Here is a 22,639-nt window from a genome sequence, read left to right as displayed (position 1 = left end):
CTCTCAAATGTTTAATGACATCATTGCATTTGCAGATACACACACACACACAGCGTGTTTAATCTACTTAATTGAAGCTGACTTTGAATAAGTAAACAAATGAGGAAATTTACCGAGGGCCGTGTGTGTGTGTGTGTGTGTGTGTGTGTGTGTGTTACCTGATCCCGGTTGTGTAAATGGATTGGAGATTTCTTTGTGTAAACATGTTGTGCTTATCTCAGAATCAGTGTGTCACCGCAGCTCCTGCGTCATATTTCTGCACCCCAGCGAAGGTTCGGAGGGACTCGCCAGAACGAGGGGAGTGGTGCAGACTCAGCCAGATCCATTAGATCCATTATGTGTGGTCTGATCTTAGACCTGCGAGATTAATCTCAGAAAATATGAAATAAGCTTCTACTATCACAGATGCTGCAGTATGCCAGGGTAAGATCAAGGTGGAGTCAGGTTGGAATTAGGGTGGAATGAAGGGTGGACCGACCTTTACATAAACTTACTGGGTAAGAAGGTGGCTGGGTGCTGTTATATCAAAATGACCACTTTATATATTTTATGTGTCCCTAAAGTATAATTTCAGTCATTAAATATTCAGTTTGTACAAGAAATATAATCATTTATTTATTTTTTATTGTACGGCGCCCCTAAAGTATACAGGGTTAAGGGCCTTATTCCAGGGTCCAACAGTGACGGCATAGGAGAGGCTGGATTCGAACCGACAATCTTCTGATTAAAAGAAAATATTGTGTTTGGAGTGTTTTTGTGTTCTGTGTGAATATTTCCTGGATATTTTGCTTTATTTTTATATTGAGTATGTCGATATTTAGTAGTGGATTGAGTTCCTGTTTTGCAGACCTGCCTTTCCTCTCTGTTCACCAGAACTGAACTCCTTCAGTATTTGTTCATTATTTTTCTCGGTTGCTTTAAAGTCCCATCTGTAAGCTTTGTCTTTTTAGAACGGGCTGCCCCGCCCAAACATATCAGCCTGAGATCTATAGTACAGAACAAGAACTCTGGATTTCACTGACAAATTTATTAAAGATCACTTAATCATCATCATAATAATTATCGAGAATAAATAAGACATAAAACATCTTTCACATGAACACGTGGACCGAATAAAAGAAGATATGCCGGAAAACACACGGATGCATAGAAGTATTTCTACCCAGTAACAAGAATGAACAACTACAGCTTGTCTATCCCTGTTTGGAAAGGTACTAAACGTTTCTGTGATGCCCATACAGGCTGTATAAAAATAAATAATCCACAATGCTGAGCTGACACACCGAATATAGACATTTGGCAACGACGAGACACATCGACCCAAAAACTGGTGACGTTTACACTTAGACATCGAGGAGAGGATGAAGGATGAGGATTGTACCAAAGTCCAGTCAGACATTTAGACCACATTCACTGGGCAACATCTTCATACCAATATATACTGTATTTATATTATATTATAATTTCTTTAAAGCACCAGATAAGTGCGTTACACGGATGCCGTCCAGTTTAAAAATATGCAGAGTTCTAAATCGTCTCAGGCATCTCGGTGTTCTTCAAACGTTTCGTTTTATTTCTGATGCTCTGCAGATCTGGGGACTTGCAGTTACAGCGAACGTTGTTGTGATTCGAGGATTACACGGGGTCAGTCCGAGTCCATCAGTCCCCAGAGGTAAAATCTGTTCCTAAAATATCCAAAACTCCGTCCCACGATCCATGCAGGAGGTGATGAAGGAGACGAGTTTGACGTGTCTGTTAAGCGGCGTCTGTGTTTCTCAGACGTAAAACGTTCCCGTGTTTCTGCTCGTCTCTCGCCATCAGAACTGGCTGTGATCGACTTCGTCGAGCCAGGACGCGGGACTGGCTGGGAATTCTGGGTACCCGCCGCTGCTCCCCGTCGACAGGTCTGAACTGGGGCCGTTCGGTCCGGCCGCTGCCAAGCCGTGCCCTCCCATGGGCAAACCCGAGTCGGGGTACATCAGCCCGGAGACTAGCGGCTGCTGCCGGGGCAGAGGCGGGAGGGAAGCGGGGGACTGCGCCAGGCTGTAGGGGCTGCTGGGACGGATGTCGTGGTACTGATCCTGTGAGGGCAGGAGGGATCCGTGATCCAGGCCGAAGGGGGCGTGGGTTCCTCCCTGACGACCCAGAGCCGGAGAACTCTCGCTGAGGCTGCTGTAAATACCGTTGGAGTGGCTCAGGTCGGACATCGGGGGTTCGTCTGTACGGGACAGATAATAAGGAGGATTTTAATGATTATGGAATCTTTGAACAAACATCAACTTTTAACAGATAGGCATTAGACGCCAAATTAGTGAACATTATGGGTTTAATTTGGGCAGAATTTACTGTCCAGGCTGTTAAGTGCTTCGTCTGGAGCTATAAAAGCAAGCCATGGAGGGGGTCAGTATTCATTTTGAGATGGCAAACTTGACTGTCTGACTGGCACCACTTATCTTATCTCATCTTAAATGCTGTTTACTGAGATCCTTGGTGTATATTTTAATCCGATGCCATACACATCACTGTAATACTGTTTAAGCTGAGGGGAGGGGGGTGGAATATTTACCATTGCCGCTGTATATATACAGGTAAAGTAAAGCTCAGGTAAGTTTCGTACCTGTAAACGAAACCTCAGCATCACTGTCCATGCCCTCCTCCTGGATGCTGTCCTTATCCGATTTGGAGTTCCCTCTGGATCTCTTCATGTTCCGAAAGTACTGACCCCACCTCTGTCTGCCGGCATCTTTCTTTAACCTCTTCTCCTTCGCCCTTCTGTTCTGGAACCAAACCTGCACCGATACGGATACATACAGAGCATGTCATGAATCATTACACAATGTTTGACTGGTATGTATTTTAGCTGATTTTGTCCATCCATCCGTTTAACGATTCAACCATCCATCCATCCATCCAACCATCCATCCAACCATCCATCCATCCATCCATCCAACCATCCAACCATCCATCCATCCATCCATCCAACCATCCAACCATCCAACCATCCATCCATCCATCCATCCAACCATCCATCCATCCATCCATTCAACCATCCATCCATCCAACCATCCAACCATCCATCCATCCATCCATCCAACCATCCAACCATCCATCCATCCATCCATCCATCCATCCATTTAACAGTTTATCTATCCATCCATCCATCCATCCATCCATCCAACCATCCATCCATCCATTTAACGATTCAACCATCCATCCATCCATCCATTTAACGATTCAACCATCCATCCATCCATCCATCCATCCATCCATCCAACCATCCAACCATCCATCCATCCATCCATTTAACAGTTTATCTATCCATCCATCCATCCATTTAACGATTCAACCATCCATCCATCCATCCATTTAACGATTCAACCATCCATCCATCCATCCAACCATCCATCCATCCAACCATCCATCCATCCATCCATCCATCCATTTAACAGTTTATCTATCCATCCATCCATCCATCCATCCATCCATCCATCCAGCCAACCATCCATTTAACAATCAGAAGTGCATTTTCGTCTGCATTGCTTAAATAAACATGAAGCTAAAATGTTCCTTTAATCATAACACAAGTGTTGACTTAATGAATTTAATTGAATGAAAGGAATTAGTGAACTTATGAAGCCCATATTTATTGTGGAACTATAAAATCTGGTCAGGACGAGATGAATCCTTTAAGGTCAGTACGAGTTCTTTTTTCTAACTAAGTGGTTTTAAGATGAAGCTGTGCGGAGAACGTAAAAGCAAACGGCTGTAAGACCCGGAGAGATTTATCAAGGACGTAATTAACGTCCAGCTACAAGTCATCCTTAACCTGAAGAGCAGCCAGGATCAACTCCTCAGCTTCCCACAAACCATAAACATTCACATTATTATCATAATCCCAGCAGTGAGATTAGAACTAAATACCATCCACTGTTACTTTAAAACATGAATCCTTTTCCTAAAAATATGTAACCAAGTCTGAATCAGATCTCGCTTTCATGTAATTCCATTAAACTCTGCTTCTGATTGGTTCGGACGAGGTTTTCTGCTGACCTGCCTTTCACCTTTCTGTCCACTCAGTGTGAATAATGGACACTAGAAGCTCCTCCACTTTAGGCCTAAACGTCCTTGCAAATACATAAAAGAATATATACGGCTGCTCACGGACAATATGCACGACTCGCTTTTAGTATTGTTTAACGAGCTCGTCCATTCAGCGCTCGCTCCTCCACTCGACTCCATTTACCCATAAATTAAAGCTGCGTGGCTTCACCACCCCTTTAAACTCAGGGTTTGGTCATAATTTAGTCATGGAGGAGGCGGGTTAGCAGGGATTTCTGTTCCAAAGCTTTCAGACTGTTCAGTGTAGAGCCAGTTTCATCCATCCATTCATTAATTCACCCACCAACTACCCATCCTTCCATCTTTTTAACATCCATACATTTATACACCCATCCATGAATTCTTACATCCATTCATCCATCTGTTCAACTATTCATCTAACTATCCTTCCATTCTTTCACCATTAATCCTTGTATTTATCTTTTCATCAATCAATTTAATAATACATTAATTCATTTTTCAAACATACATCCTTTCATATATCCACACTATACTCTCTATAGTTTTACAACTGTATTGCCCTATATATTTAAAGATACAGTATTATCCATTCATCCATCCATCCATTCATCCATCCATCTATCTGTGCATTACTTCTCCCTCCTGCCCTCCATTTATTTAATAGTAATCACCCACATTGATCCATTTAACTATACATTCATCTATATTTGTAGATTAATGTGTGTATATATATAATAGTCATGTAAAATGCTCATTTCTGATTGGCTGGCCTGTGTGCAGTCATTTGCTATACTGGGACACCTCTAAAATCGGATCACAGCTTTATATCATCGCTTCTGTTCTAACTGTTCAATCTACAAGACATTACATCTTAATATAGAAAAGAATTCACAGTTTGCACTGTTTTTAAATTGTCTCATTTATTTATTTGTTCTGTGGTTCAGTCCGACTACAGAACAACCTTTCTGCAGAAATATATAAAGATAAATTATTAGAGTCGTGGACTAACCTGGACCACTCTCATGTCCAGGCCGGTTTCTGAGGAGAGCTGCTCGCGGACGTGCCGCGCCGGTTTGGGCGAGTTGTTGTAGGCGTTTTTCAGCGTTTCCAGCTGCTTGGCTGTGATGGTGGTGCGAGGCCTTTTGGCTGTGGAGTCGGCTTCTGTAAATAAAATTATAATACTCTGTCATATTAAGCCACGGGTGCCTCAGTGATTTAGATAGTGAACTAGTAACTAGAAGGTCATTGGTTTAAGTCCCTCCATTGCCACTTTTGAGCCCCAGATCAAGGCTCTCAACCCTCAGTTACTTGCACTGTATTCATGATTGTAAGTCACTCTGGATAAAAGCATCCGCTAAAGGAATGTAAAAGCATATGATATGCTTCCAACGTTGCAACAACAATTTAGGGAAAGCCCTATTCCTGTTTCAGCATGTCTGCGCCCCGTGCACAAAGCAAGCCCTATAAAGGCATGAAGAAACCTTAGCCCCATTAAACAGCTTTGGAATGAACTGAAACATCAACTGAGGCTTTCATGAACAACTTCAGTGCCCAGCCACACAAATTTCCTTTGACTGAATGGGCACAAATTCCCACAGACAAACAGACATTTAAAGTCTTATGAGAATCTTTATTAGCTGAAAAGATCACATAGAGGTCGCTCTATTTTAATACTGTTTGTTTTTTAAAACAAGATGTCCAATTAGCTCATGGTCAGGCGTCCAAATACTTTTGGCCGTGTAGTGTTGATAACAAAACTTAATATATTAAACAAATAATACATGACACAATATTATTAATACTTAATATATAATATTTTGAATATGGAACTGAAGTCTTGTTATTGTTTGTGTATTAAAGCTGATTGTTTAAGCAGATAATTAAATTATTATTATTATTAAATCTGACGTTAAATTTCTTGCTGTTTATGGTCACTTTACAGAATGGCGGTGTTTACAGCGCTCTCTCTGAACGCTGCTTGATTAATCCATCCCCACAGACGTCAGCTCGATACAAAACACCCTTCACCTCCTGCTGTACAGGGCTCATCTGTCTCCCAACAGGCCTCCAGATTGGATTGGCTGGTTCGAACCCGCCCATCGCCCTATAAACTCTCCAACTGGAGCTTCACCGAATTAATTCCAAACAATAATAATAATAATAAAAATAAAAAAAGATCGAAATCGCTTAACAAACTGAATCAAATAAACTCCTTCAGCACAAGGTCACTGGTTTACTTCCCAAAATGAATGACTCCAGTTGACTGTGTGTGTGTGTGTGTGTGTTTATCGATTAGCTTTGCAGTTAGCTCCGGTGGGTCACTAGTTTATGGATGACCTCACAGACCTGGAAGATGAAGATCACAGTTAACGGAGGCCGATCTATATGAGGTCAGTGGAATTAAAGACGCAACAACTAAGCACCTTCGGGCGTGGCTGCTGATGTCAGGTGAAATGGAGTGGATGGCGTCATCAGGGAAGCTGGAAGCCGTTACCCTGTGGAGGGTATTTATACTACAGTATCTTTCCTTTATTTCCAGGTTTTATTTCATTTTTATTTTTTCCCTGTATGGTTTCATTGGATTTCATCATAATGTTGTAGAATTTATATTTTTATGTAAGTATAAATTAAAATCTGTTCTTTTTTATTCATTAATTTCATTTTCATTGACTGATTTATCCTGGTCAGGGTCTCAGCAGGTCCAGTTTCACTGGGAAACACTGGTCACAAGGCAGGAACACTCTAAAAGGAGCGCAAATCCATCGGCTTCGGTCCTCCGCCCTAAGACCTAGCCTAGACCTAGTCTAACGATATAAATATCAGCTTGGATTACACGTTTGTACACATTTGACCTGTAGCTGAGGTCAGTGGTTCACATACGTGAACATAATGTGAGACCTGGTTTAATGAATTTGATGTTGTGGAACTCCAGAGGTCTGGAGTGAAGACATTTGGGGTGAATTTGAATGTTGACTGTGAACCGGGCCTTCTAGTACAACTGAATGAGCATCATTCCTACAGACACACGCCAACATCATGTGGAAAGCCCTGCCAGTTTCTTCCAGCGCAGTCCTTTCTTTAATCTTTTGGATTTTGAACCCTCACCTCTCTGCTTGGCTGTCTCGTAGTCCACTTTGCAGACGAGCCGACTGTCCTCCATCAGGTAGTACTCGTCCCCCGTGGCCAGCTGCCTCTTGCACACGATGCAGGCGAAACAGTGCAGGTGATAAACGAAATCCTGGGCTCTCCGTACCACCTGACTGGGCGGGATGCCCTGCTGGCATGCGGTGCACTTGGTCCCAAACCTCCTGCAGGAAGAGACAGGGTTTAATGCCACGGCAGACCTGGCAAAATACGCACAAGCAACATGCAGGGAAATACAGATTATACAGATTATTTACATCGTGCTACTATTTGATCAGTATAGTCTGTTAAATACAGGTTTAATCACATCACATCTGCACAAATATCACATCTGTAATGTCTTAATGTCTCACACTGGCACCTCTGGTCACCCCAGGTCAGTCATGGTTTTCATTTGGGCACTTCTTCCTTCATCCAGCCAAAAACGTGCAGAATGTGAATTGGCCCCTAAGTGTGATCGAGTAAGTACACATGGAGTGTATGATGCTCTGTACCCACTGTTTCAGGGCGCCATTAAAAAATGCTTGTCCTGGTTAGGGTCACGGTGGGTCCTGTCCTGTGGGTGGATCGGGAAACAGGTGGACAGGACGCCAAACCACTTCAAGACTTCAGCCAATAATGTCTGTGTGGATGCCAGGGTCGACCGATAGCAAGGCTGAAATTTGAACCCGGGCTCGAATCTCAGTAGAGCTGGACTAGTGCTAGGGCCCTTGCTTTGATGTAAATGCTCTACAGCAAGCCTGAGCATCGTTAATTCACCACAGATTTCCTAGTCTTGGTCTTTTTGTTGAATCTTCTTAATTTCAGCTCAAACCTTAAATTGAGATGTTTGTTATTTTATTTCTAGCTTTTATTTTTATTCCATCAGGCTGGTGTGATAGACCATTGCACCACCCAAGCTCCTGATAAAAGTTAGTCTACATTTAAATCTTGTTTGTGTCTATTCAAGCCATTTTAATATTACATATATAATATTTTCTGCAAGCATTTACAAATTGCACAGCATTAGGTCCGAAAGTGCAGTCTGCAAAAGAACCTTCATTCACAAAGATCTGGATTCTGGATGTTAAATGTTGGTGGGGTCTTAGAAAGGTCACATGACTCGATCTGTATCCGGCCTCATTGACTTTGGTGCAGCTATAGAAGCTCTTTACAAGTCAATATGAGTTCAAATGTCACATCCACAATTCTGAAATCGCTCCGAGTCAGTAATCATTCTGACTTCATACTTCATACATGCTTCTGTCTTACATAACAGAGGTCAAACGCCTGTTCCTGTGGTTTCTGACACTGTCAAACACACTGAATAAATAAATTACATAACTATACACTGTAATGATATTCCTGCTGAGGATGTGTAGGACTCTGTACATGTTATGTCTCAACATGTAATAAGATTTAAAATGTCTATATTTTTATATGTCTGATTAAATAGTGGTGCATGACCTTGAAACACTCCTGCTGTTCTGCACTATTTCTTTACCTTGGAACCATCAACCATCAATCTCACCTGGACCTCCCAGAGATGCACTTCCAGAAATAAATCACTCCTATGATCATAAACTTTTGCAGCTAAATAGATAAACACCGTAGTCTGTTAATGGCACTCTTCTTTACTATATGCTACATCTTCTGCAATTTATCTATTATGTTTAGGATGATTGTATATGTTATGGATTTCTTTAGAAACTAGCAAAAGAAGCCAAAACAACTTAATTGTTACAACTTAACAACTGAATTTAATAAACCACTAACAGCTGATTGATTTGAATAAAATAGAGTAGAATAGAATAAAAAAAATTCAGCCTTGCTTTGATGAACTTGCTCTACAGCAAGCTGAAGCATCATTAATCCAACCACAGATTTCCTGGTCTTGGTCTTATTGTTAAATCATCTTAATTTCAGCTCAAATCGTAAATTAAGACACTTTTAAAGATCATTTTATTTTTTTAATGGAAATTATGTTTTAACGCCTGAAAATCATGCAGCAAAAATAAAAGGTGCAGCAACTATAAAAGGAGCAGCATCTGGGTGTGGTTTGTTAGGAAATCTAAATGAACGTGAGACGTGGATATGACTCACTTAAAGAAATCCTCTTTGCAGTAGACCCCCTCTCCCCTGGTGAAGCACTTCTCGGTGAGCTGAGACTGACAGTCGCTGCACTTCAGACACTTGCTGTGCCAGTGCCGGTCCAGAACCTTCAGGATGAACCGGTCCACGATGTGCTGATTACAGCCCGCACACACCGGCATGTCTGAGACACACAACACATCCAGTCAGTCATGGAACTACAAAACATTCACATTTATTTAGGAACGAAATGAGGATGAAAATGTTCCAAGATCAACCGAACATGTTCGTTCCGAACATCGTATTTAAACACGCGGCACCTACACCAAAACTGCAGAACCGAACCGTGCTGGTGGAGCATTTTATTATTATTATTATTATTATTATTATTATTATTATTATTATTATAGAAATTGTGTATATGTTTTCAGTTAGGCAAACTTAAAGTAATATTTTGAGTAGGTAACAATGATCAAATATTATCAGATGCAAATAATCTTGGTTAAATAGGAATTGTTTGGGTATGGGCAATGTTTGAGAATTATATACATATAAAAACGATATATAGATTTTAAATAAAACAGATCATCAGATTTTACCAGATATTTATACAGATCGAATAAAGCATGTCACATTCCATAAAACACAATAACAACAATAATAATAACATTTATCTAATGCCATTATAATGGAACAAACATCCACAAGTCTTTCAACCATCATGCAGTAATGCAGCTTTATGATCATGTCATAATAATCTACTGTTATTGAATAATTAAATAAGCCTGAATGTTACTAATTATTAAAGTAACATAAAATGTTAAATTCGTATTTGTATGTTGATGCCCAATATAAAAAATGTCTGCCTTTCAGTGTGATAAAATATATCATTAAAATAGTAATGTAATAATAAACAAAATTATGCGCATAATATTTTTTAGATTGACAACAAATACTAAACTACAATTTCACTTTGTTCCGAGTCATTAAACTCACGTTAATGTTAATACTCAGAAAAGCTCAAACTCACTCAAACTCATAAACTAAAAACACACAATGTACAGCTGAAATAAAATACAGCTGAAACTCCAACAGTGCGTAAAATTAAACACAAACATAGTTTAATAACCCAAAACATTCTGCTGCAAAGGCATTTGTGATTGGAGGCTTCATCTCCAGCATTTCAAAAAATTGCAGTTTTATTACCTCGCATGTATGCAGATACATTTAAATTATATTCAGGCTAAACGCTGCTGTGCATAAGCATTGTTATGCATTTTGTTCATTGTTTTTAATCATGCACAAGTGGTGATATGTTGCAGAAACCATAAAGAAGTGATCTCGCTCGGTTCCCACCTCTGTGCAATTCCTCAGTGTGTGCCAGCAGCTTTATTACTTCTTTATTCGGATCCAGTTTTTCATTATTTATCAAAATACTAATAAAAACTAATTAAAATTGTAAATAAAACATTATTCTGTTGTTGTTTTGTTGAGAAACCTGAAGGAGTCTCGTGCGCGCTATTGCTGCTATTACAATGTTACAGTTTAGCATCAGCGCGCAAAAGAGCTAATTCTAACCGATTAGCATATTTTGCTAACGTCTTTATATCGTTTTCTAAACTTTCAGTCAATGCAGCCACAATTAAACAAATAATCTTGTGTATTAGAAACAAAAAACACGTCAATATTTCTTTAAAAAGTGTTACACTGCAGTGATAAAGTTTTGCTTAGTCAATACTAGCACATGACTAGCAATATCTACAATGAGAAGTTTGATCATCTCCACTAAAATGTGTCTTTCAAACTTCATTTTATGGATTAAAATATTATAAATATGAAAAATATACAAATATTATAATAATATATAAATAAACACACAGAACCATTGAAACTGATGACGATGTTAATGCTAATAACATTAGAACACTAATACACAGCGAATATGTAGCATTTAGCCTAATTAGAGATGTTTGGTAAATTTTAATGCATTTTAAATATTATTTGCCACAGTCATTTTTTTTATTTTATTTTAGCTGAAAATGCTTCCAACACTACAGCATAACTTAGCATTAACTAGCATAACTCATGACTACTAAGTAGGCTAATGTTAGTAACTGACTAGCCACCTTCTACAAACTTTTCTACATTATCTACATCTATTTTATACCAAGATTTATTTAAGATTTAAAGATTAATTTAGGATTTAAAGATAAATAGCTTGATTGATAGTCTTGATTGCTGATTCCTGCTTTTCAACCATTTACCGCTTAAAATTTTAGTTTGGAAAATGAGAGGAGCACATAAATATAAACAATGAATAACAGTGTAGAATTTACTTTAATAAACTGAATAAACTTCAGGTTTCATGTGGAGAATTTATCTATTTGTAATGTTTAGTGTTTCATTGAAAACAGCAAGTTCTTATTTAAATTCCAGATATTATTATGTGTATTTTTATTATTATGCTAGTTTTGTAAATTGTGTGTCTATTACACATAAATATTAGTAGAAATAAACACAAATCACTGGGTTGTCTAATGCACTATCTTAAATATATATATATATATACAGTATATATGCAACTTGCTATCTATCTATCTATCTATCTATCTATCTATCTATCTATCTATCTATCTATCTATCTATCTATCTATCTATCTATCTATCTATTATAGTAATTATGTAATAGTTTGCTAATAAAAAATACATTTTTTAAATTTGCTGCTGCACCTAATAAGCTTTTTTTATTTACATATAGCCCTTTACTTTATGTAACTTTTATGTAAACTGAAAGATTACAAATATTAAAGTCATTTTTGCCTGATGTGTCTTTCCGTCTTTCATTCTTAAAGTTTTGTGCACATTTAATCTTTTAGAATATAATCTGTTTTACAAAACTCTTCTAGGTACTGAGATTTTTTAAGCAGATATCAGTATTTAGTACAGTGTGTCACACACACACACACACACACACACACACACACACACACACACACACACACACGCTGAGTGTATTGACAGTGATGTGAGGGGGTTAAAGAGCGTCTGGGGAAATCAGCACTAGTGCCATTGCGGTGATGAATTTAAAATCAATGCTCCATTTTCTCGCATTTCCAGACTTTATGAAAGAGACTTTTGGTGCAACAAGGTCTCCGCCTTTCCTCCCTCAGTCTCCTTATTTACTTTATTATCTTTAGGTTCAGTTTTTGAAGGCACAATGAATAAAATGTCTCGGGAAGTTCGAAGGAAAAAAGCGACCTTCACTGGAAAGGGAGATTTAAAACTAAATGATGATGTGATACCAGCAAACACACTCTTTACTCCAGCTGTTATTTTATATTACATAATATTTACTGTAAAATCACTGATTTAATCTGATTTCATGTATATATGTGAGAATAACTAGTTTACAAACATTGATGCTGTTTAGTACAGTTTGTTTAGGTCACTCGGTGCATGTTTTAACACATTTCAACAAAAAATATTACAACTAAAAATGTTTTGTAATGATTTAAGTTATTTTACATGCTGACTATTAAACTAAAGACTATACAGAGCAAAACGAACAATAATATTTAAAAACACAGACAAGACTGCAAATTTGATAGATTTTAAAATCATCATTAACCAATAATAATAATAATAACAATAAAAGTACATAAAGAGAAGTAATAATAGTGTTTTATCTGTAAGATTTTTTATTGATAATGTGGGACATTTTAGCCTAAATGCGACATTTACGGCTGCAGATCACAAATATGCATAAATGCAAATGTTAATATTATGCAGAAAAACTTTCACATTAATTCACCTGCAATTAATAATAAAATTAATCTTTAAAACGAGTGTATTAAATATAAGTATAGACAAGCTGGACATTCTGCAAAGTCTGTCTTGTAACTGGACTTTGTGGGTTTAGTCGATAGCAATGCAGTCTGGCTGCTGCAGCAAACCTTAATATATCAACATACCAAAATAAAAAGCTAATTCGTAATAAATTAAAAAAAGATATAAAAATTCTAAACGAACATTATACATCTAATCCTAAAACAAAACAATTATTCGTACTGGCCATACATGTGCTTCAACATTATATCAAATCAGCTTTTGGTGTCTGTTTTAACTGTGGATTCACGTTTACAGACAAAATAAATATTTACTAAAAAAATACAGAATTTTGCACAGCTTTTACCTTCTGAATATGTAAATATAAATACACCAGTTGTATTATCAACAAACCTGGCAGGTATCAACTAAGAAACCAATTCCCGCAAATGTAATTCTCGCATCACAAAGGTCCTGGGTTCGATCCCCATGTGTGTCAGTCCGAGTTTGCATGTTCTCCCCGTGTCTGTGTGGGTTTCCTACGGATGGTCCGGTTTCCTCCCACAGTCCTAAGACGTGCAAGTGACGTGAATTGGAGATACAAAATTGTCCATGACTGTGTTTGATATTAAACTTGTGAACTGATGAATCTTGTGTAATGAGTAACTACCGTTTCAGTCATGAATAGAACCAAAGTGTAAAACATGACGTTAAAATCCTAATAAATAAATAAACTATGCAGAAGTTTAATACCTTAACTTCATAAAATGAGTAGCTGTTCTTGAAAATTCTGTTTTAAACATTAGTGAATCAGCTGGAACTTAAGGACACCAGTTACAGATTGTAAGTCTGTTAAACCACAATAATCAAGAAGTGCTGTTTTTATTAGCCGAAAAGGAAGCGTGATGCTGTAGAGCTTTTTTATGAGAGGAGAGCTGAGAAAGATGATGCAGCCAGGTCAGTGCGTCTGTATCATGCTGGGGAAGGACCATATTTACTGATAACTTTGGTTTATGCATCTGGACTTGACATCTGGGAGGTGAGTGATACTGTGATGTCATCAGTCCATTTCTCAGCTTTATTCCATGTAAAACATTGACATTAAAGGATAAAAAATAATGTAGTTTTATAAACTGTCTTGTCTTATGAATGTTGGTCCCGGTTGGTGCAGCAGGTGCAGAACCGGCTCTCTGGAACCTGATACCTGTCTTACCTACCTGTCCGACCGGTGTGAAATAACAGCGCGCGCTTAACAGGTGCTCTGCGCGCGCACCGCTGTCGCTCATTACCTATTAATACCGCACACAGATTATATTGGGGGTGAAAGAACCCCTCCCCCCCAAAATGTATAATTTAGTTTTTTCTTCTTTCCTGTGTGTTCGAGACACTTTCTATATACATGCACAATCGAGGAACAATCGGTGGTACCAGTAATTACTTCAGTATTTACCATGCTCGTAAATGTTATTATATAATATATTCTAATGTAAATATGAATATGGGCGGGTTGGTGGTGGTTTACATTCAGCAGACACTTTTTAGAACAACATCAGTACAAATTACACCATAACTGATTAACGTACCGTAATGTACCGCAGATATACACCACAGTGATCCTTGTGTCCAAGTATCTTATTTTTTTGTGTTTATTCGTAATAGAAAAAGACCATTCCTGAAATGTACAGCTTGCGCATTCTTGTAAAAGTATAGTTACTCCTTATTCGCGTCAAACGCCAGACAGATCATTTTCTATTAGATTAATATATTTATATTATTTAGAATGTAAATATGGTAATGAAATTTTCATATAGAATATTCTGTATCTATATAAACTATGGAAACATGCATTTGTCACTAACATTTATTTCTAATTAAGATTATTTTATTATTATTCAGCATCAGCGTTCTTACAAATAAAAATTGTAAATGTACCTTAAATAAACCTGATTCATTCTTTTGAGTTTCACAGTTTGGTATTTTTACGTGAGAATAAATTCTTCAACATTTTATTGGTGCCAGATGAAGTGAAATCGTTTCTCTTAATATCCAGTGTTTACATTATTTATGCATTTAAAGGTTCTTTGAGGAGCCTCAAATAATCTCGCTTTTTTCAGATTTTTTGAACGTTCGATTTTCTCTTGTTTTAATTGTTATTATTTGTTATTCTATTATATTACATAGTTCATTTTTGTAGGTGATAGCAATATTAACGAAGCCTTTAAAGTACGATAGTACCAAGCTTGGACCTTCTGTGTAATTGTGCTAAATAATTAGTTCTGGAAAAGTCTATATGCTTAGTTCTCGGGTCGAGTGTTTTTTGCAGTACGCACATTGTAATGTATAATTTTAAATAAAAAATGTAAATTAAAAATGATTTTTAACACAGATTTTAATACGTTAGTAAATGATAAGCGACCTCATTTTATTCTGACACCACTGGGTAACAATGTACTGCAAGGCATCATTTAGAGGGTGAATTCTTACACTTTCTAATATTAATATTATATTCTATAAAATGAAGAATCAACAACGGTAAATCATTAATATTATTACATAATATTGTTGCTTATAGTTAATTTTACCAAACATAGACAGTGTCATGCCTAATAATAATGATAATAATAATGTCAGCCAATTTTTACCAATTATACAACCATAATGCAATGTTCATATTATATAAATTAATGACAATAAAAATTGAACTTGCTTCCTAGAGATCTAAATAATAATAACATTAACTTATTTAATATTGCATAAGATTATAAGACACAACGCAGTGTTAATAACCAAAGGAAAATAAAACTGTCATATTGGATATACAAGAATTATGCAATAAGAGAAAATAAAAGAAATAAACAGGTGGAAAAAAAAGTAAAATCCATGATAGTGATGAAGGAATATAGCGGTCAGAAATTGAGATGTTATATCTGTAAAACTTTTAAAACTAACTAACGAGCTTTACAAAAAAGAAACGAAATCAGTAAATGTGGCTGAAATTTAGACTGTCAGTTATTCTGTACAATAAGCACTAACACACCGACACCATCCACCCTGAGAGCTTTACTCAACATGCTGGGAATCATCTGAAGGTCACAAATTCCAGTATTCCAGTATGAAGATGATTTGGTGAAATCTGTGACAGCGTCAATTCAGGTGATTTAGGTAAGACTGGGTTTTAACGTAATAAGAGAAAAACGTGTCATATAAGAACTAAATGACAAAAATATATCTACTTATGTAAATTACAGTTTAGGGAAAATTTGTGAACGTCAGTTCAACACAACAATGTATTCTACACAATAACTGACAATAAATAAACCTGTGATGTGCACGATTATTACAATAATTAGAAAATATACAGTAATATTGTTAAACTCTTGCAAGATTAGTTAATGTTAGTAATTGCTACAAACTTTATATGATTTTGTGAGTCCAGGGATGTCTTGCATGATCTCTGGATTCATAACTACTTAGTGACTTGCATCTTTGCACAATATTGCATTTTTCCACCTTATTCTTTTTATATCTTTGCTGCTATATATACACCATATGCTGCTAACAGTACATCAGAAAATGGTTTTTTTTCCTCACTTATCATTTGCAAACACTACATTTGTCTCTAGTCTAGCCTCCCTTAATTACTTTTTAGATTAGAAATGTTTTTTGTATTTAGTGTAGGTCTTTTTTGTGTTTATTACATTGTGTTTTATCTGCACTGTGTTTATTGTATTGTCTTGCACTTTTTGTTCTATGTTGCACCCTGATCCTGGTCCTGGTCCTGGAGGAACGTTGTTTCATTTCACTATGTACTTGTATAGAGCTGAAATGACAATAAAACCTCTCTTAAACTCTTGTTTGCCCTGTCACAATAAAATAAATTAATAAATAAACACAATTAAATAGCTTAATTAAAACTTTAAAAGGTTGCCAGTAAGTGTTAATATATTTTGTGTTAGTGTTAGTACATATTGGATTTTCCTCTGTGCCAGCTCAGTGCCACCTTGCATTGAATGCACAACAGGAGCAAAACATGCATAAAGAAAGTAAAGCAAAAGTCAAATGCAACGATGCACGCCTGCTCACCTTGTCCTGAACTGTATCTGGAGAAATTTCCTTGGTTTTGACAACTTGATCCCGGATGCTCGAGTAACATTGTGGCACCAAAAAAATATCAGATGGTTTATCAGAATTAAACCAGGATTAGATCTAAACCTGCGACAAGTGTTGTTCTAAACCTCTGTTGATCTAAAGTGAATGAAAATCCAAATCCAGGTGGAGGGAGCGATGCAGGGGAGCTCGTACCGGTGCTCCTAAAGTTTGGAAATGCGGCGCCGCTCTTGTGCTGCAGCTTGTTAAACAGCTCAGCTGATCTGCGCTCACCATCAAGGTCCTGCTTCTGCATAACAAAGAGAAGAACGCATGCGCGCGTGTGCGTGTGTGTGGTGGAGGAGGTCCGAGCGCTCCGGTGGGTGGTGATGATGATCATGATGATGGTGGTGATGATGTTGCATGTGGAGACCAAAGGTATGAGCTTAGCCGTAGCCTAGTGGTTAAGGTACTGGACTAGTAATCAAAAGGTTGCTGGTTCAAGCCCCACCTCTGCCAGGTTGCTGCTGTTGGCTCCTTATCCCTTGGCTGCTCAGACAGTATATTGTAACTGTAATGTAAGTTGCTTTGAATAAAGGCGTCTGCTAAATGCCGAAAATATTATTTTCAGGCTACCTCCATGCATGATGCACTTGTCCGAGTGTACAGGCGCCCGACTGGCCGATAGCAGAGAAGAGCTGCCCATCAAGAGCTTCATGGAATGACCATACAAGCTTAAAATGAGCATGTGTAATACCAGTTTTTTGCTGGAGTGGTATTAAGCACACTACCAGTGGACTCTGGAGAACATAACACAGATTCGCTGGAATGATAAAGCTATTGCACTGTAAGCCCGGACTTTATATTTAATCAAACATTTTTAGTACAACACAAATAAATTATTTAAGTTTTTTTGCTCTACTATAAAATGCAGAGTACATTGTACTAATTTGAGTACACATTTAAATGTGCTAAAAGATTTAAGTTTACTAAACAAAAAAAATTACTTTTCTATCAGATTAACTTAAAAAAGTTAAGTTAAGGTAATAAAACAGAAAAACGCCACCATTTACATGTAAGTCGCCTTTTTTCAGCTTGCTGTTGGTGAATCAGGCAGCCATTTGTTTTAACTTTTGAAACCTGTTGTTGCAAATTACTTTTTACTTTTCATTTAAGGCTTTTTGCACAAGTAAACTTGTCTTCCTGAAATGTCTTTTGTGAAGTGGAACCTTTGTTAAACTAAGTGGACAAACATTTTCTTCCTCATTATGCTATTTTTGAGTAGCATGTACACCAGTCTGATGGGGCTTTTTCATCTTCCGTCTAATTTTGGTAAATGTTGAACTTTACTTAACAATTTTGTTTAAAATAAATGATCTTAATGTTGACACTAAATAAATAATCAAACAGCGCTGCTTTATTTGCCGTATTTAGGCTACATGCTAGCATGTTAGCATGCTAGCCTTCATACGAAGCAAAGAGTGCTGACTTGCTTTATTTTAATCCTTAATTAATGCTATTAATGTTGATTTTAATACTTCTGTTTCTTGTTTCTTTTTGTTGTTTTACAGGTTCATGGTTACTGTGAGGAGCTGTTTGTGTTCATCAGAACTTTATATACAGTTTGTACAGTTTTAAAGATGTTTTCTTGACATGTTGTATTTTAAGTAAATACTTCTGAAGTGAAATAAAGAAAAATAATTTTATAATTGTGTCTGTTTCTCTATAAACATTTGTAATTCATATTTAAAATGTAATTAACATGAAAACTAAGAAAAAATCAATAGTTTTTTCCATTGAGCTCAAGATATTAAGTAGAATTATTGGGAAAAGCAGTTGGTATAACAAAAAAAAGAAAGTTTAATCAACTTGCCTTTTAGGTGTAATAACTTAAAGTTTTAAGTTATGCTAACTCAAGTTTTCATTATACATTACTTAACTTTTTTAAGGCAACCGGTTTCCTCAAATTTTTTAAGTAGATTGAACTTATCCGGGCTTACAGTGTGGCAAGTCCGGCAGCTGTATGGACATGATTGGCCAGTGTCCGAGGGGATGGCCGAAACAGCCTAGCCACTGCAAGGTGCACTTGTCAGTACGCTCTCAGTGCAGATCCCAGGCCCAACTCAAAATAGGAGGGTTATATAATAAGGAGGACATAACACAGGTTCTCTGGAATGATAATGATTATTTAGTCTTTATTGCATCCTTCATTCTGAAAACACCAAAAGCACACTTGACTACACAGGTACTATATTAACACGTGTATTTTTGCACACTATTCTTTAACATTTTTGCTGCTATACTGTATAAACAAACACGGCTACCTGTATACCAGAATATGTTTTTCCACACTGACATACACTGTCCTAAACGTTTTCTAATCTACGCCCTTGTTTGCTGCTACCCTTCCTGCATACAGTGTATCACAAAAGTGAGTACACCCCTCACATTTCTGCAGATATTTAAGTATATCTTTTCATGGGACAACACTGACAAAATGACACTTTGACACAATGAAAAGTAGTCTGTGTGCAGCTTATATAACAGTGTAAATTTATTCTTCCCTCAAAATAACTCAATATACAGCCATTAATGTCTAAACCACCGGCAACAAAAGTGAGTACACCCCTAAGAGACTACACCCCTAAATGTCCAAATTGAGCACTGCTTGTCATTTTCCCTCCAAAATGTCATGTGATTTGTTAGTGTTACTAGGTCTCAGGTGTGCATAGGGAGCAGGTGTGTTCAATTTAGTAGTACAGCTCTCACACTCTCTCATACTGGTCACTGAAAGTTCCAACATGGCACCTCATGGCAAAGAACTCTCTGAGGATCCTAAAAGACGAATTGTTGCGCTACATGAAGATGGCCAAAGCTACAAGAAGATTGCCAACACCCTGAAACTGAGCTGCAGCACAGTGGCCAAGATCATCCAGCGTTTTAAAAGAGCAGGGTCCACTCAGAACAGACCTCGAGTCGGTCGTCCAAAGAAGCTGAGTGCACGTGCTCAGCGTCACATCCAACTGCTGTCTTTGAAAGATAGGCGCAGGAGTGCTGTCAGCATTGCTGCAGAGATTGAAAAGGTGGGGGGTCAGCCTGTCAGTGCTCAGACCATACGCCGCACACTACATCAAATTGGTCTGCATGGCTGTCACCCCAGAAGGAAGCCTCTTCTGAAGTCTCTACACAAGAAAGCCCGCAAACAGTTTGCTGAAGACATGTCAACAAAGGACATGGATTACTGGAACCATGTCCTATGGTCTGATGAGACCAAGATTAATTTGTTTGGTTCAGATGGTCTCAAGCATGTGTGGCGGCAATCAGGTGAGAAGTACAAAGATAAGTGTGTCATGCCTACAGTCAAGCATGGTGGTGGGAATGCCATGGTCTGGGGCTGCATGAGTGCAGCAGGTGTTGGGGAGTTACATTTCATTGAGGGACACATGAACTCCAATATGTACTGTGAAATACTGAAGCAGAGCATGATCCCCTCCCTCCGGAAACTGGGTCGCAGGGCAGTGTTCCAGCATGATAATGACCCCAAACACACCTCTAAGACGACCACTGCTTTATTGAAGAGGCTGAGGGTAAAGGTGATGGACTGGCCAAGCATGTCTCCAGACCTAAACCCAATAGAACATCTTTGGGGCATCCTCAAGCGGAAGGTGGAGGAGCGCAAAGTCTCGAATATCCGCCAGCTCCGTGATGTCGTCATGGAGGAGTGGAAAAGCATTCCAGTGGCAACCTGTGAAGCTCTGGTAAACTCCATGCCCAGGAGAGTTAAGGCAGTTCTGGGAAATAATGGTGGCCACACAAAATATTGACACTTCAGGAACTTTCACTAAGGGGTGTACTCACTTTTGTTGCCGGTGGTTTAGACATTAATGGCTGTATATTGAGTTATTTTGAGGGAAGAATAAATTTACACTGTTATATAAGCTGCACACAGACTACTTTTCATTGTGTCAAAGTGTCATTTTGTCAGTGTTGTCCCATGAAAAGATATACTTAAATATCTGCAGAAATGTGAGGGGTGTACTTACTTTTGTGATACACTGTATATCACCAACTCCTAGACACAACCTATCATTATACTCTTTAATACACTTACACAAGGCATTAGCTTGACCATTAGCTTGTTGGACATCCCATTCCAACACCATGGTGGCACCTTTGTGGATCATTTATTTTTAGTAATGGATTTTATACACCTGTCAGCAGTGGGTGTGACTGAAACACCTGAACTTAATAATTAGGAAGGGTGTCTACATGTGCCTAGGCCCTGTATCTATTTACTAGGGTGCATAGTACCAGGGTTTTGGGGGCCAGAGTTCAAACCTTTCCTTCTGGAGTTTAAATTGGCCCTAGTTGTAGATCAGTGATAAAATGGTGGTCCGGGTTGAATTCCTGTCCTGCACCAAGTGTTCTAGAGAGGCTCTGGAGCCACTGTGATCCTGGTCATGATAAAGGAGCTGTCAATGAATGAATAAATTAAAGATCATACACTTTGTCTACAGAAGCAAAAGTTGCAACAGGGACTGGATTACTGGCTCATCCTTCCACCCATCAAATTAAAATCCTCTCGGTGCCTCTCAGACCCCTCGACTCTCTCCATTCTGTCACCCCATTTCATCAGATTGCAGAAGTGTTAATGCACCTGGGTCCCACTCCACCGGAACATCTCAATCAGACCCTAATGCTCTTCCACAAAGGCCAGTGGCATCTAGACCTCACCACACACAGCGGAGACACTTCATGCACCCTGCTTTTGTCTGGAGGGGCCGGCAGATCAAACCACAGCATTACGCTCAAGTAGGACTTCCACCTTTTTAGAATGATTGTGCATTTAGAGCTATGAATATTAATGTCCCGGCGTGTTTTTCTCCGTACGACTGAAGAAGGGCTGGGGAGTCGATGCAGCCGTGTCTGGAAGTGAAGGGTCATTTGTCTGTTTCAGAAAGCGCCCTGACGTTTTTATTTTCCGCTCTTCCAGGACGCGCCACCACAGTTTTATGCTTCTGCATCTTCCAGCCCGAGTGTGTTTATGGGAATCATAAACATTAAAAAATGGAGGGATTTGCATAAAGCTTGCAGAAGAGTTTCAGGGACATTTAACAAACAGGACAGCAAGAAGATCTCTTAAAACGAACACTTTAAAAAATTTATTAATAATCTAAAAAATCTAATGCTGTAAAAAATCACTGGTCCTCATACCAGACCTGGTACAGTTTTTACCCTGGATACCCTTCCTGATGCAACCCTCCTATTTCGATCTGGGCTTGAGACCTGCACTGAGAGCGCACTGACAAATGCGCCCACCAGTGGCTGGGCTGTTTTGGCCATCCCCCCGTCCCTCAGGATATTAGCCAGTCATGTCCATGGAGACATCTGACCGGCCAATAGCACTATCATTATTATTCCAGAGAATCTGTTT

The 22,639-nt window shown here is 38.2% G+C and overlaps 1 protein-coding gene across 1 annotated transcript; it reads right to left on the bottom strand.

Moving 5' to 3' along the window:
- Positions 1-1,059: 1,059 nt before the first annotated feature.
- lhx3 (LIM homeobox 3) lies at positions 1,060-17,272 on the bottom strand. The gene is made up of 6 exons (XM_062988766.1): positions 17,203-17,272; positions 9,307-9,478; positions 7,186-7,388; positions 5,090-5,241; positions 2,618-2,789; positions 1,060-2,218 (listed from the first exon to the last, which is right to left on the bottom strand). Exons 1-6 carry the CDS (start codon positions 17,270-17,272, stop codon positions 1,818-1,820), a joined length of 1,170 nt encoding a protein of 389 aa, XP_062844836.1. The 3' UTR covers positions 1,060-1,817.
- Positions 17,273-22,639: the final 5,367 nt, after the last annotated feature.

This window comes from Trichomycterus rosablanca, chromosome 26 (assembly GCF_030014385.1).
Source record: "Trichomycterus rosablanca isolate fTriRos1 chromosome 26, fTriRos1.hap1, whole genome shotgun sequence".
In the NCBI taxonomy this organism is placed as follows: domain Eukaryota; kingdom Metazoa; phylum Chordata; class Actinopteri; order Siluriformes; family Trichomycteridae; genus Trichomycterus; species Trichomycterus rosablanca.
This window is presented reverse-complemented; position numbering and strand designations above follow the sequence as displayed.

Excerpts from the sequence above, each read along its gene's own strand:
- lhx3 (XM_062988766.1), bottom strand. The coding sequence starts at position 17,272 with ATGTTACTCGAGCATCCGGGATCAAGTTGTCAAAACCAAGGAAATTTC. Across the intron at positions 9,479-17,202 it reads CAGATACAGTTCAGGACAAG|ACATGCCGGTGTGTGCGGGC; the intron begins GTGAGCAGGCGT and ends TGTGTGTCTCAG. Across the intron at positions 7,389-9,306 it reads TGCAAAGAGGATTTCTTTAA|GAGGTTTGGGACCAAGTGCA; the intron begins GTGAGTCATATC and ends CTCTTCCTGCAG.